This window comes from Chaetodon auriga, chromosome 20 (genome assembly GCF_051107435.1).
Source record: "Chaetodon auriga isolate fChaAug3 chromosome 20, fChaAug3.hap1, whole genome shotgun sequence".
NCBI classification, from domain to species: Eukaryota; Metazoa; Chordata; class Actinopteri; order Chaetodontiformes; family Chaetodontidae; genus Chaetodon; species Chaetodon auriga.
This window is the reverse complement of record NC_135093.1, coordinates 13861893-13875902: the sequence shown is the minus strand read 5'-3', so window position 1 is coordinate 13875902 and position 14010 is coordinate 13861893. Positions and strand designations below refer to the sequence as shown.

The window sequence follows — 14010 nt, the reverse complement described above, 5'->3', positions numbered from 1 at the left end:
TTCCAAAGCCATACTATTCCATGATCTACAGTCATGATGTCATTCATGCAACAAAGCCTGGCCTGTAATCATTCTGGTCACTTCTCTCTGCTATGAAATTCCACAGAGGAGGATGATATATCAGAAGCTGGACACGGCTGTAAATATAGAGGCACGCCGCCCTGGTAGACCATCTGATAGGTACTTGCAGAACCCAAGGACAAAATAAAAATGACTAATGCTTGCAGAGGGCTCTGACATTGTGTTTGAGTAGACGCCTACGTTTTCAGAGTTAGAACTTCACTGACATGCCTTAGGATCCTCTCTTTGATTATTAAATTTAAGATGCAGAAATCAATGGAGTGTGGTGCACGAGGGGCCTCAGGAAAACTCAGAAACCTAGTAAGATCTTCAGCAGTCTCGCCGCAGAATTATACCTCTATGATCCTGAGCCTGGCCCACTGAGAGAGACAGGCAGCCTAAACAAACATGACCCCCTTAACCACTGCAGCCACACACAAGCAGCTCTCACACACACCGACGTCTGCTTTCAGAGCATATCGCAGCTCCAGGTCTGCAGCAGGAGGCCGAGAGAAAAGCTCCTGATTAAATAGTTTTGGAGCGTGCGTCGCTCCGGCTCGGGGAGCTCAGCAGCTTTGAAGCCAGTCGCTGTGTTTGGCTGTTATCTGCTCTCGGGACTGAAGATAACGCAGTTAGACAGCGCTCAGAGATGATGTTTACAAACAGTCAGCGGCGCTGTCAGGAGGCATCCACGGTGGAGCAGAAACGTGGCTCAACTGAAGGCAAATCAGACGGTGATGATTGAGCAGATGTAGCTCGAAAGCTGGATGTGTTTCACCCCGCTGCTGCCAGACACGCCATCAAGCACTTTGTGTAAACTGTTTCTGCTTTCATGTCTGTTAAAGGGTCAGTTCACCCAAATGACAAAGACACATATTGTGTCATTCACTGTGCGAGTGGGATATGAAGGTGCAGATACAGCTTTGGTTCTATTTGCCCAGACTTAAAATTCCATTTAAAGACTCAAACAGTGGGGGGACCCTGGTGGTCAACCATGAATCCTAATTTCTTATCTGTCTCTCTTTCCCCTATTTCCTGTTCGCTCTCTATTTTGACTTGTCCAATAAAAGCATAAAATATCTGAAAAATAATTTAAAAACACGTCCATCCAGAAACAATGTTATGGTCGGCTTAATCCACAGAAGAGCTCCCGGAAACCTGCTATTTCTATTTTATTCCAGAGTAAACGTGAGAATATCAAACGTGTCAGCACAGAAAAACAACAGAAAAATCTATTATTGTATGTCATGAGAGATTGATCTCAAAACATTGGGCAAGATGCCGCTAGAGGTACAGAAGATAAAAATCAGTTCTTCTTTTTGTTTGTTTCATTTTTTTTTGGGGTGACCTTTTCCCTTAAGCTCCCTTTTTTCATTCTGCACACAACTTCTTCTGTCACTTTTTGTGTGCACAAATAAGTGCAACGCCATGAATACCTCTGAGGAAAGTATGTGCTTTTATCTCCATTTGAACAACTATTGCCCCCTGCCCTCTCTATGCGGGCAGGGTTCTCCACCCGGCTTGCAGTAGAGCCATTTGAAAAGCATATAATTGTGCCTTCAGATGTGGCTGACACCAGTTCACGTCCAGCATCACCCGGCCTCAGGCTTCCAGCTGCCTTCAGCTTCAGTCTTCTGCACTGAGTGGTCCCTGACTCGTGTTCCTGAAACACCATCTCCTCTTAACAGAAACATTGTGCAACAGTGTGTTAGCTTCTCTTCTGAGCAACATATCAGGGACTGACGTGCATATAGACACGTGCCATATCGACTGAATCGGAGTCGTTGTGCAATATCTGGAAAGACAGGCAGCGAGTGAGAAAAATCCCTTATTGCATTCTAACTCGAATCCAATGTGGAGCTGAAAGGTGTCGATTCCTTGCTGTCTGTGCCGTCTGTTCGCTGACTTATTGAGCAGCGGCTCAATGCTCTGGGTCTGCGAGTATGATGTATGGAGATACGTGTGGGGGGTCCGCAGGGACCTGAGACATGCCGCTGACACTGGGGACAGAGCAGTCCTGGTGAGCTGGGCGCTGCAGTCCACAGGCTCCACATGTCAGGACATCAAGATGGATGGTGGAGATTTGCTCTGTGTCCAGGGGACTGGGCATAAATTAGCCCAGATGCTGAGTGACTCTTGTCCCATTGATGGACTGGTTAGCTGGCACTTTGAATTTACAGCTTTTGTTAACAGGCCTTCTTTTGAACACGAGGCCCTTATCGACTTTATTATTCTGCAGCTTAGATCGGCGTGAAACTCTCTCGGGTAAATCATCAATTCAAATACTAACGTCTAAATTAAAACTGTTTTTTTTGATAAACAGTAGAAGATACAAGTCTGTAAACGTTCTGGGGACAAGTTAAAAATGACTCCTGAGGTGCATTTCTGCAAAAAAAACATCCAACCACAGGCTTAAAGTTCTGTCATGCACGCTGCTAACAGTAATTGAAACTGGTGGTTTTAATGAAAAGCTTTTTGTTTCGTTATCCTGTCCTGAGCCCTGTGCTTGTATGTTAACTCCCACTTCACAACTCTGTACGGTACGCGCCTTAACCTTTTAGCCAACAGGATGCTACAGTCCTGTAGTTTTTGGACCATCTATCAAATTATTTAGCACCAGTGTTCATACAGGGGGGGATTCATCACGGTGTAAGAGGTACAGGGCATGGCAGACAACATGAGACACACCCAGATGTTTAAAGAAATAGCTGGCTGCCAACAGTGGTTAAGCAGAATATAATTACTTCAAGCAAAATTAGATCACACACCTTTGCCTGAAAGCAAGCTGAGGCCTGGTTTCTGGGGCAACTTCCCACCAAAAATGTAAATTACAACATGTTTGTGATACCTGCATGGGTTCGTCTTCCCGTAAGTGCGACATTCAATCACACCTCCCAGTCAGTGGTTTTAACCAGGCCACATTCTGCAGAATACTCCTGAAAAAGGAGATTATCTGTCTTCCTGTCAGGCAGGATACCACTAACATGCCCCAATGCTTGTGTGCTAAAGTGCAGCAGCTGCCTCTATGAGCAGATGCACTTCTGTTTGAATGTTCAGTGGGTAAAATCTGACTCTTTATCTAGATCTAGAGGACAGCGCTTCACTGCCCTATAACAAAACTTTGGTCTGTGTGTGTGTTTTAGTGTTTGTCTGTGTGTTTTGGCATGGCAGGCTGCTCTAATATGCCCTAATAACCATGATGTCATCCACCTGTATTTTGGCTCTGGGGGCTGCGATGACAGATGGGACAATTTTGGATAATCATCTTATCTGATCTGGAGCTCATGAGCTGAAACCCAGAGAAATTACAGAGCGTAAATGTGAAAAGTCGTCTATTCCAAAATACTCTGGGGTTTTATCCACTTTGAGAGAAATGGTGGGTTTTTCCGCTGTTTCTCTAAAATAATGTTGATCAAGTCTGGAGAAGTGTTTGTTTTCAGAAAATACACTAATTTGGTTTCATTTACCCTTTCAATCATTTTGTGGGAGTTTTTTTTTTTTTTTTTGCCTGTTAGCTGTTCATATTTAATGGAAGATTCACCTGTACAGCCCAGAAAGGAAAGGTGAAAGTCCTTGAATGCAACAGCAAAATAGAAATGACCTTTTAGAAGGTGCAGCTGTCCTCTGAATACCCTCTCCTTTTATAATATCATGTAGGTAGCTCTTTTGTGCCTACGCAAACATTTCCCTCTCACTGAATGAAACATTAACCTCGCCTTTAAAATGTCTCAGGGCAGCTGGGTTAATGCAGTGCCTGTGCAACCCAGGAGCGTACCGTGTGACCTTTGAGGAGGTTCACCATTAACCTCAAGTTCAGTGGTAAAAAAAAAAAAAAAAAAGGTGTCCTGAGTTCACACTGCTTCGAGAGAGGACTTCTCTTCTGTAGATTCTTGAAAATGTGCACAATGTGAAACCCCCCGAATGCTGCACAGGTCTGTAAATGTGAGTCACACGGTGGGCAGTGCCACTGATGAGAAGATAAATCATTGCTGATGCATCTGTCTGAGTATCTGAGCACAGAATGCCAAGAGGAACGAACCGCATCGCTGTTTAAACCAGTTTGGCAGTTAGTGGTCCAGACACATGCCACTTTGTTAGTGCCAAAAACACTCCTTTGAATTCTGGTTTGCAGGGAAAAAGAATTATAACGCACTAATCAGGAAGGTTACTGTCGTTTGCCTTCATCATCCTTCCCGGAAAAAAGCATTTAAGCACAGTGTCTGTGTGTGTTTTCTTTTTCCTGAGGATGCCATTATGTCATTAAAAATAGTTACGTGTCTCGTCGGGTGAAGAGAGAATGAAAGGAAGAAAAAGAAAAATGAGGGGAAAATAAAAGAAAACCATCAAAGGTTCAGTCTCAGAGAATCAAAAGGAAAGCGATTGTGGGAAACATTAGAAATCATAAACTGAAAGTTTGAAAGTAAAAGTGCAGCAAAGGGGTTTTAACCATAGTTGGTTAGTTGTTTGTACAGTCGCTGCGCTGGCTGTACCATCAGTTTCATTTGTATTTTGGTTTAATTAATTAATTAGAAAATGTTAGCATGCATGCTAACACACGAAAAGAAGATGGTTACATTGGTGAAACATCAGCATGTTCGTATTGTTATTGAGAGCATGTTACACCTTTGACATTAGCTCTTAGTGCAATGCACCCAAGCACAGCTGCTAGCATGGCTGTAACAGTATTTTCTAATGTAACCGGACGCTCCTTTTAGGCAGCTGAAGAAGAATGAAGGGACAACGGAGCGAGTCTGTCTCTGAGGAAAAGTTAATGTGGGAGACAAAAAAAGTGAAGTAACCCAAAATAAATGACAGGTCAAAGGCACAGTGAGCTCATCGAAACGTAAAACGGTGGCTGGAATGCACCAAACTTGGCAGACTGACGGAATGGGTTGTTTTTTTGTCTTTAATTACGGAGTTCACTGCAGTTTTCTGATGCGGCAGCCACACTCTCATCTCCCTCTATTCGCTTTACGCTAATCTCACATGGCCACTCCTGCTGAGTCTGACGGGCAGAGCATAACAGCGCCGCCGCCAAGGCTGTGGCTTTGATTCCTAGCGGGACCACCTATGCTAAAAACGTGGCCACTCGCAGCACAGTGAGGCAGCTTGGGTAAAAACATCCACCAAATGGACTGCGCTGCGCTGCTTGAGCGTCCGCCTGCCAAGACAACACAAGAGGAAATTTACTCAGCCATGACAACCTCAATGCAAGGTCAGGCTTCTCCACCACACTGAGGCCTGAAATTCATTTGAATACCTTTGGCAGCGTGGAGAAGTCAAGCTGGATGGATGTGGAGTGGCGCTCCAGAATATTCAAATTGTCGATGCCGAGAGTTCAGTGACATCCCCCAATGTTATGATGACCCCTCGTAATTGCACACTACAAGCAGCGATGTTTTGAAAGAAAATACGCTTCAAACTTTACTTGTCTGTGGTGAGACCAATAAAATGGAGGACGGTGTGTGTCTCTTGGCGTGTGTCTTGGCATGTGTGTATGTGCTGTACGTAAGACATCCATCAATTCACGTGGTGACATAAGGTGAAAAGAGACGTGAGAGATGTGTGTGACGTCCGAAAGGTTGATTGGTTTTTCTAGGATTGCGTGCGTGCGTGTTTGTTTTGTGTGTCTGTGTGTGTGTGTGTGTGTGTGTGTGTGTGTGTACTTCCTTCGTAATGATAGCCCTCTGTCTCTCGCCAGGCGGCCAGGCTACTCCTCTAAACCTCAGGGTGTTTGCCAACCCCCGGATCCCAGAGAATATGGCCTGCAGCTGGGCCTCAGAGAGAGCTGAGCCCCTGTTAGCTCCTGAAACATCCAACATTCATAATTAATGCGAGGCAACGAACACATCCGGCCTGTGTTCATCCAAAGTAAGATTCTACACATGCAGCAGAGGAAACGCGCAGGTAGCACACACAAAAACAAACAGTATCACACGTTGTTTATATCAGACTTTTCACCTCAACCTGTGCAGAGGAGCGACTGCGATCTGGCAGGAGGAGAACTCCATCTAGAGGTCAGTCAGCTCCTCTGCCTATCTGAGAGGTCAGGATTGTCTCACAAATTAAGCTAGATCACACTGTACAAATTCTCCATTATACAGTAAGTAAATGTCCTGAATTTAAAGTATTCTTACTTATAAAAGTATTTAAGCTTTACTGGTGAAATGCACTTAAAGTATCAAAAGCTTTATGTGCTCATCGTGCAGTGTTTTGAATGTGAAATCTTAAATGCAAAATCTTAAAATTAACAGTATGAAGTACCTCAAAATATTGCTAATTGTACAGTAAATGTACTTAAAGTTCACCACAGCAATTAAATCATAACACAAAAATCTATCAAACTATAATTTATTTGTATTATTAGATTGTTCCTTCATATGAATACACTGAAAACGGAGGATAAATCAAAACCTTCCTTTATTCCCACTAAACTCTGGACACAGATGTGAGTTTTTCAAAGTAAAATGCATCCTGTATTTTTGCACAGTTAAGAACAAAAATGTGGCTGATTCATACAGCTAGTTAACAGTTGCTTTGCTGTAGCACAACTGTGAAATAAACACAGAAAAGTGCAAATGGACAAGACATGCAGATGCATGCAAGTGCCATAATATTTAATACGTATTTAAATATGAGGTATTGGAGGAATATAGTTGTAAAGGAATATTTGCAGAGGTGTGGTCCGGTCCCTGCGTCACAGGCTGGTCAAAGACTCTTCAGTGGACAGGATGTGCGTCTCAGGCCTTTGTCCCGTCCACGTCACCCGCTGACCCGACCTGTCCACCGGTCCTGGACCGAGCAGCAGATACAGCAGCTGGAGGTAAAAGCCAAAGCTCGCTCTTTACTGCTTGTCCTTGCCTGGAACACAAAAGCAAAAAAGTTCATTCACAATTACACCAAACAACTATTCATTTGTTTTAAAACTCAACAGCACCCGACAGAAAGTGGATGTGAGAAATAAAGTGTACAAAAAGGTCGAACTAAATTAAACAAAGAAAGAAATAAAAAAATAAAATGAATCAAATTAAACAGCAGACACATCATAGCAAACACAAAAATAGAAACAAAGCAAATAAGAGTGTTATGTGTAAAAAAAGAAAGTGGTGCTGTTGTGGAAATAACATGATAATAAGTTAGTCATAATATATACTACTATAATAAATTATATTAGTTTACATTTTCACACAAGGTCAAACAGTTCAGGCATATTGAAAAACACTGTTTCCATTCCATCGATCATTCATGAAGATGCATGTTAGAACAGCCTAAGAATATATCTGCACGAGCGTGAGAGCAGGTGGACGATGTCTCCAGTCGTGCACCGTTAATATTGGCAGTAGAATTTTCTGGAAGATAAATACAACGTTTGCTTCGAAACAGCTTTTCAGGCTTCTGTGCAGCTGTTGAAGCAGAAAGAAAGACTCGCTTCACTCCATGTGCTAAAACAACCTTTGGGTTCGGACCAAAAAGCCAGATGGCTGGACAGAATGGAAGATGTTTATGGAAAACATTTACTAATGTTTCACCAACATGTATCCAGAGAGATTTCACAGTTACCCAGTTCCAAAACATGCGCACCACGGACCCTCATTTAGAGAGGGAGCACCTGTTGCACAGATTGTAAGCTTCAGTCTAAGTCGGTGCATAAATCAGCTGATGAGCACGACGCTTGGAAGAGGAAAAAACCATTATTCCATGTCTTAGACCAAATCAAATTCAAACTCGTCAAGGTGTCTGTCCCCGACCGAGGTAACAGGGAGACGCCAAAGCAGAATTAATAAGTTTAAGAAGGGGATGGAAGCTGCAGGAGAGTCCCACTGTGCTCTGTACGCTACAGGACGAGAAATCATGGGTTCATGTGGAGCGTAGCTGCAGAATGTTGCATCAGTTTAGTGGATGAATGAAGAAATAGACACAAATTTGTTAACACATATAGAATAAAATGCAGTAGTGGAAAGCAACTAGAAGTAACTTCCTGTGCATGTTTTAATGATTGTTTTTCATTAAGAAAACATGTGAACTGCTTCCAAAATATCAAGGATCAGTGATAAAATCTCTTCAATGCAAATCAATTTTTAAAGAACTGAAAGGACATCTGCAGGTTACACAGCCCAACATGTTTTAAAGTGGTGCATCAATTATATCTCAATTATAAAATCAATTAGAATACATTGTAATATACATACAACTAAGGGACATTTGGCACGAGTATGTTTACTTTTGTTACTTTTGACACAAACTCCCAGTTATATATATGTATGTATGTCATCATGCAGCATTTTTGGACGTCTTTGGTCTCGCTCTCCTTTGTGAAAGCAGGCTCAGATTTGTTTTTATGATCTTGTCCTGCCTCACTCCTGCCTCTGCGGTCATCTTACCTTTGCTGGGGACAAACTTGAGCGAGTGGCTGAATATTCAAAACCGTGATGCTCCTTCCTCCGGGCCGTCGTTCACAAACTCATGGCCCAGCCCGTTGCCACACTTCCCACACAGAACCTGCATGCATGAAACACAGCTTCATCAACATCATGCCTCTTAAAACAACACGATCAAGTATTGACCCAAGAGTTTCAGTCAAACCTTGAAGGCAGTGAGCGTCTCCATCATCTTGGTGACGCTGTCCTCTCTGATGGTGTCAGTGAAAGCCGGCCAAGGAGACGAGTGGGCGAACTTGGACCGACTGGAGAACAGCGGATGGTTACACTGGGAGCACACATACATACCTGCAGGGGACAGTTACCCATTACGGTGGTTGCACTGTTTCATTTTCTCCATGAAAATGATAATTATTTAAATAACGCGATAGGACAGTGATTCCCAGTGTGGATTTCAAGACCCTAAATGGGTCCTGAGGTCAATCTGAAGGTCAAAAGATGATTAGAGGGATAAGAATGAACAAACAAACAAAATTAAGATCCGTCTTTTTTGTTTCTTTGAAATAATCTGAAACAGCTGAAAACATAACATAACATGTGAGGAGGGGTCCCAGATGGCTTCATTTTAAGGGATCACACACCTGAAAAGGGCTGGAAACACTCTCTGAGGGTCAGTTTACTTAAATTAACCATAACTTTATGGCTTGGACAAGCTTTTAGTTTGAAACTAAATTCTATTTATCGCAGCTCTGTTTTTACCATTATCACTGACAGCAGATTTATTAGTTGTCTTTGTCTTTTAGAAACAAATCTGAATTAACTGGGTTAAAATAAAGGTTAACTGCTCTTTATCAATTGGACATATCCCCTAATGTCACACCACGAACCCGTACTCTCTACTAATGGCTGTCATATTAAACAATTAAATTGAAAAATAACTTTACATTAAAAATCACCCATTTGTAGCAAAAAACACGCTTCAAAACAAGGCAGAAAATTAAAATAAAACGGTCATTTTAATCCAGTCAGTTTGGAGGTTACATCACACCTCTGCTTGCAGAACAGCCGCCGCCTGCTCACCTGGTTTGAAATGATCCTTGTACACCTCACCGCCAAAAAACCGACAGAAAGACATACTGCGGTGTCTGCACAGGTCAAAATAGATCTTAATCTGGCTCAGTCTTTCCTCAAACGGCAGCCACAGATGATCCTGTTTTCCACTTCTCGTGTGAAGAGATCCTGGCTGGAGATTGAGGAGGAGCTCCGCCCATTGCTGTACCCCGTGTGAACAGCAGGTGTCAGTGTGTGACCACAGGAGCCAGGAGGAGGCGCGCTGAGGCGGTGGAGGCATGTGATGGACAGTCAATCACTCAGGGAAAATTCACCCGACCACAGATTTGCCCCTAGACTTGGACTTGTGTCGGTGACCCAGACAAACAGTTATCAATAAGTCGGTCAGTTTTCTGTCTTATCCATTTTCCATCACATTTTGCCAATTGGGACATCGTTTCATTCAGTGTTATTTAGTAAAACCCCAAACTCAAGTGACAGTTGGTGTAAAACATCCCAAAAAACTATGTGAATGTGGATTCTGTCCTGCTGTAGTTAAACATTTGATTTTTGTTTGATTTTTCAACCTCTGAGGAAATGTATTAATGTCAGATCCTTCTCAGTGCAACACGCTCTGATGTGAGGCCATTAAGGAAAGCTGATACCAAGGTTATGGAATAAATGTCAAATGTCTTTCCATAGTCCATGTCCATTGCAACAACCGGATTTACATAGTAAATGATACAGATTTTATTGTGAGGGGAAAGTAGAATCACACAGACAGACTTCTATTGTGAATTTATTTCAGTTTATTTGTCATCGCAGACAAAGGATGTCAGTGTTGTCTGTGCCTGGCATTTATCAAGAGCCTAACCCTGTTCGCTTTATTTTATTAATGACACATCATGAAAATAAATAACCTCGGTAGAGAAAGGAAGAGAGCTCATAACTGATATTTCTGCCCATTGCTGCTCTGTAGCCTTCATTCATACTTGCAGTAGTGCTTAAGTGCTTCTGGCAGCTCCAGCCAGTCAATGGCCATCCTGTGGACAATGTGCTTCTGGATGGCCTTCCTACACAACGTCTGCAAGGATGAGACTGAAGCAACATGGGAAGAGGACAAACGAGACAGAAAGACCGGGGATTAGCAAAATAAATGGTGCGATGAGAAAAAGTAATCAAGAAATTTGCATCGGAAGGAAAGATTGATTAGTAAATGGGTCCCTGGGCAAGAGCCTATATTCATAGTGACAGTTAATATTTCTTTTTGGAAAGTCAGTCATCTGACCACAAAGACACGCACAACAACCACAAAGAGACACAAAAAAGAGTCTCAAAGAGACACAAAGAGACTGAAAACAACCACGAAGAGTACAGCACCACCACAAACACACACACACACACACACACACACACACAGTAACACGTCTACGCCCAGAGAGGCCCATTGTTTCATAATCAATCCGTGATTTAAAGTATCACTGTCACACTCACATCCATACTCCACCTGGACGATGCGGACACACTTAGTGGCAGCAAAGACGTCCACCACAGCATAGAGAGGCTGGAGGGCGGGGATTCCCTTTGCACTCGCTCCCATGTCCTCACCATTGATGACAATATGCATATCAGCCAGGTCTCGCCCTTTCTGCACATACAGTACTCCTATCCTGCTGCGTCTGGCAGTGGGAGGCAGGGCGTTAGTCTTATACAAGTCATCCAAAATGTGGCTATATCGTCCGGGCCTGCTCCGACCGACCAGTTTGTCTCTGGGGATCCGAATATTCTCAATGTACAAGTGAGAATCGGTGAAGAAAGTCTTTGGGTTGTTGTTGTTGCTGTTGCCTCCTCCTCCATCTCCACCCCCAGCTCCATCCTCTACCTCCCCTCCTCCGAGCCTGTGGCCCCCAGCCAGTCCTCCGTCTCCATCCTCTTGACCCTCTTCTCCAGCCTCTTCTATGATCTTGTTGTGGTTGCGAGTGATGGCAAATACCCAGCTGTCACCTAAGTCTGTCAGGTCTGGGATGGAGTACTCAGGTACCACCTCTAAGTCCCTTGGGTCCCTGGCGGTCAGGCCGACCCGGAGGTGTCCACACCAACCCAGCTCCTTATCCTCGATCTCTATGAGAAAAATCTCCCCGGGCTTCAGAGGATGTTTGCTGAAACACACTCCATTTGCAAAGCTCTCCACCCGGGTGGCCTGAGTCCCTGAGTGGTCCAGTCTGACATTGGTACCATGGATGGGGTGGAATTCCATGAACTGGTCAGAAAAAGGCTCCATTTTCAGTTCTGTTCGCACCAACAGAAGCAGTCACTCTGACTCAGGGAACAAAAAGTACCAAAGTAAGAAATTTCCAGCTGGACAGCTTTCAAAAAACATATCAAACAGACAAACTTACCAAAACTTTCCAGTCAAACAGTCTTGCAGCGGTTTGCCAGCCAACACGTGGTCATACTGGAGGCACAACAAGTTGCACTGACAAGATCCCTGCTCTGCCTATCTGTGAGCCACTCAGGGAAGCTTCTGGTAGAGGGCTATTTTTAAACAGCTGCATATGTCAACAGATGGCAAGGTATGTGTGTGTGTGAATGTGTGTGTGTTGAGAGGGGTGGCCAACATGCACATGCCTTCACTCACACACACCAGACGTGCACAGAGATTGAGGTGGGGTTAGTGGGAGCAACAAAGCCCCCCGGGGGCCCAGCGCTCATTCAATTTCACAAACCCGTGTATTGAAGTAATAGCTGCATAATTATCATAATACCATATGCCAGGGAGATATGTTGAACAGCAGGCCGTTCGTAGCTGTGCTCTAAATATAGGCACGCCACACAAATACACTCTGGATTTCATTCTTATGTAAAGCAGCAATTAAAGTAATATACCAAGATAAAGAGGTCTGTGGAGATTTATGATGATAATGGATTTATAGCTTAAGAATATGAAGGGAAATTGTATTTAAAAAGGGAAGGTGATACTTTTTATAGTCATTATACACCCTATGATTGAGAGTAAAGGCTCCTGCACACTATGTCAGGTGATTTACAGTAGTTCATATCATTTCCGTCTGAGGGAATCAGGTATTAATCATACAGTATATAAATCAGAACCACCCCATACCTGGTATAACGCTCTTTAGTTACAGTGCAAAGTGTAATGTGCAGTAATTTGTCATGTGTACAGTAAGAAATGATTTCTTTGCAGGATTTAGGACAGAGATCACTGATCACAATTAGAGCTTTAAAGTGAGACTAAGTACATTAATCAGCAGAAATAACACCATCCCATTCCACACCTTCCCTTGCAACTGAAAATCCACATTTGTGAGAAATAAAACACACCCCTACTCACTTCAATACACTCAGGAGTATTGCTGCTACAGCCTCACTGGGTCAGGTATGACCAGGAACTCATAGTGGCTCGTGCTAGCTCATGTTAACAACCTTAACATGAATATTGCTGTATAACTGACATGACTGAGCCACGAGTGTTAGCATGCTAGTCATACGCTCAAGACTCTTCTCTACTTTTCCTATGGGGGCATGCCCATGGGACGTCGGCCTCTTCCAGGTCCTTTGGGTCCTTGGCGGTGTCATTTTGTTGGATATGAGGCAGGCTGCCAGATGATGTCTCTCTGAGCCTCCCCTGCGTCCATTGCTGTGATGCAGGTGTCATCTTAGGGAGGCTGCAAGTAAAGAGCAGATGCTGCACAACCACCAGGGAGTTGGACATGCAGGTCTGCGTCCAGCTGCAGCATCCTCTTGACCAGATCTATTAATAGATGATGGTCTCTCTGGTGTGCACAGTTCATCTTCATCACCTGCTCAAGGTCATCGAATGAGCCTGATGTATCTGGTATCCTCAGCATGGAAGCCTGTCTCATAAGCAAACTGGTATGGGGTCATAAATCTGCAGTGCTGCTAGCTGTTCTTCTGTCTGTGGAAGTTATGATCTGCAGTCCAGAGCATAGTATGCTGGCTGGTTTGAAGTTCAAGCTGTTGTGATTCTTATCAGAGAAAAAAAACATGCCACCTCATGATACTGAAAGTGGATCCAGACGCCACAGCTGCTTCAGGATGGTGCTTTCCTCTCTTACCTGTCAGCAATTTCATAGTGATTGGTGTTCAACGCCCTGTCTGTTTCAGTGCTGCAGCATTCACAAGGAAGACCACAACCTTGTGACACCTGCTAAGTGTGTTTCCTTTAAAAATCTTGAGGTCGTCTGCATAGAAGGAGAGCAGAGAGAGATACAGCATAAAGTCACTCTAATACAGGAGAACATCATCGAAAGTGCAACACATAACACCACATTACCAGGACACACAGGGAGAGTTTACACCATTATTGATCTAACTCAGGGCTGATTTTCCTGCAGGTATCGTGCTCCTGAATGTCTCCCCTCATATGTACCAATATTTGAGACCCGTTGATGGAAAAGTGACATGAAACAGCTTGAGATACACTTAGTGTCAGCTGAATAACAGGAACAGTAGAGTACATATATCTCAAAATTGTTTATAA

General features: G+C 43.5%; 2 protein-coding genes across 2 annotated transcripts; both read right to left on the bottom strand.

Moving 5' to 3' along the window:
* Window positions 1–6395: 6395 nt before the first annotated feature.
* On the bottom strand, window positions 6396–9690 carry msrb1b (methionine sulfoxide reductase B1b). Its single transcript, XM_076760111.1, has 4 exons — window positions 9519–9690; window positions 8644–8786; window positions 8442–8559; window positions 6396–6921 (listed from the first exon to the last, which is right to left on the bottom strand). The coding sequence occupies exons 1-4, from the start codon at window positions 9571–9573 to the stop codon at window positions 6905–6907; spliced, it is 333 nt and encodes a 110-aa protein (XP_076616226.1). The 5' UTR covers window positions 9574–9690; the 3' UTR covers window positions 6396–6904.
* Window positions 9691–10470: 780 nt separating this feature from the next.
* On the bottom strand, window positions 10471–12049 carry neurl2 (neuralized E3 ubiquitin protein ligase 2). The gene is made up of 2 exons (XM_076760715.1): window positions 10983–12049; window positions 10471–10586 (listed from the first exon to the last, which is right to left on the bottom strand). The coding sequence occupies exons 1-2, from the start codon at window positions 11767–11769 to the stop codon at window positions 10471–10473; spliced, it is 903 nt and encodes a 300-aa protein (XP_076616830.1). The 5' UTR covers window positions 11770–12049.
* Between the last annotated feature and the right edge of the window lie 1961 nt (window positions 12050–14010).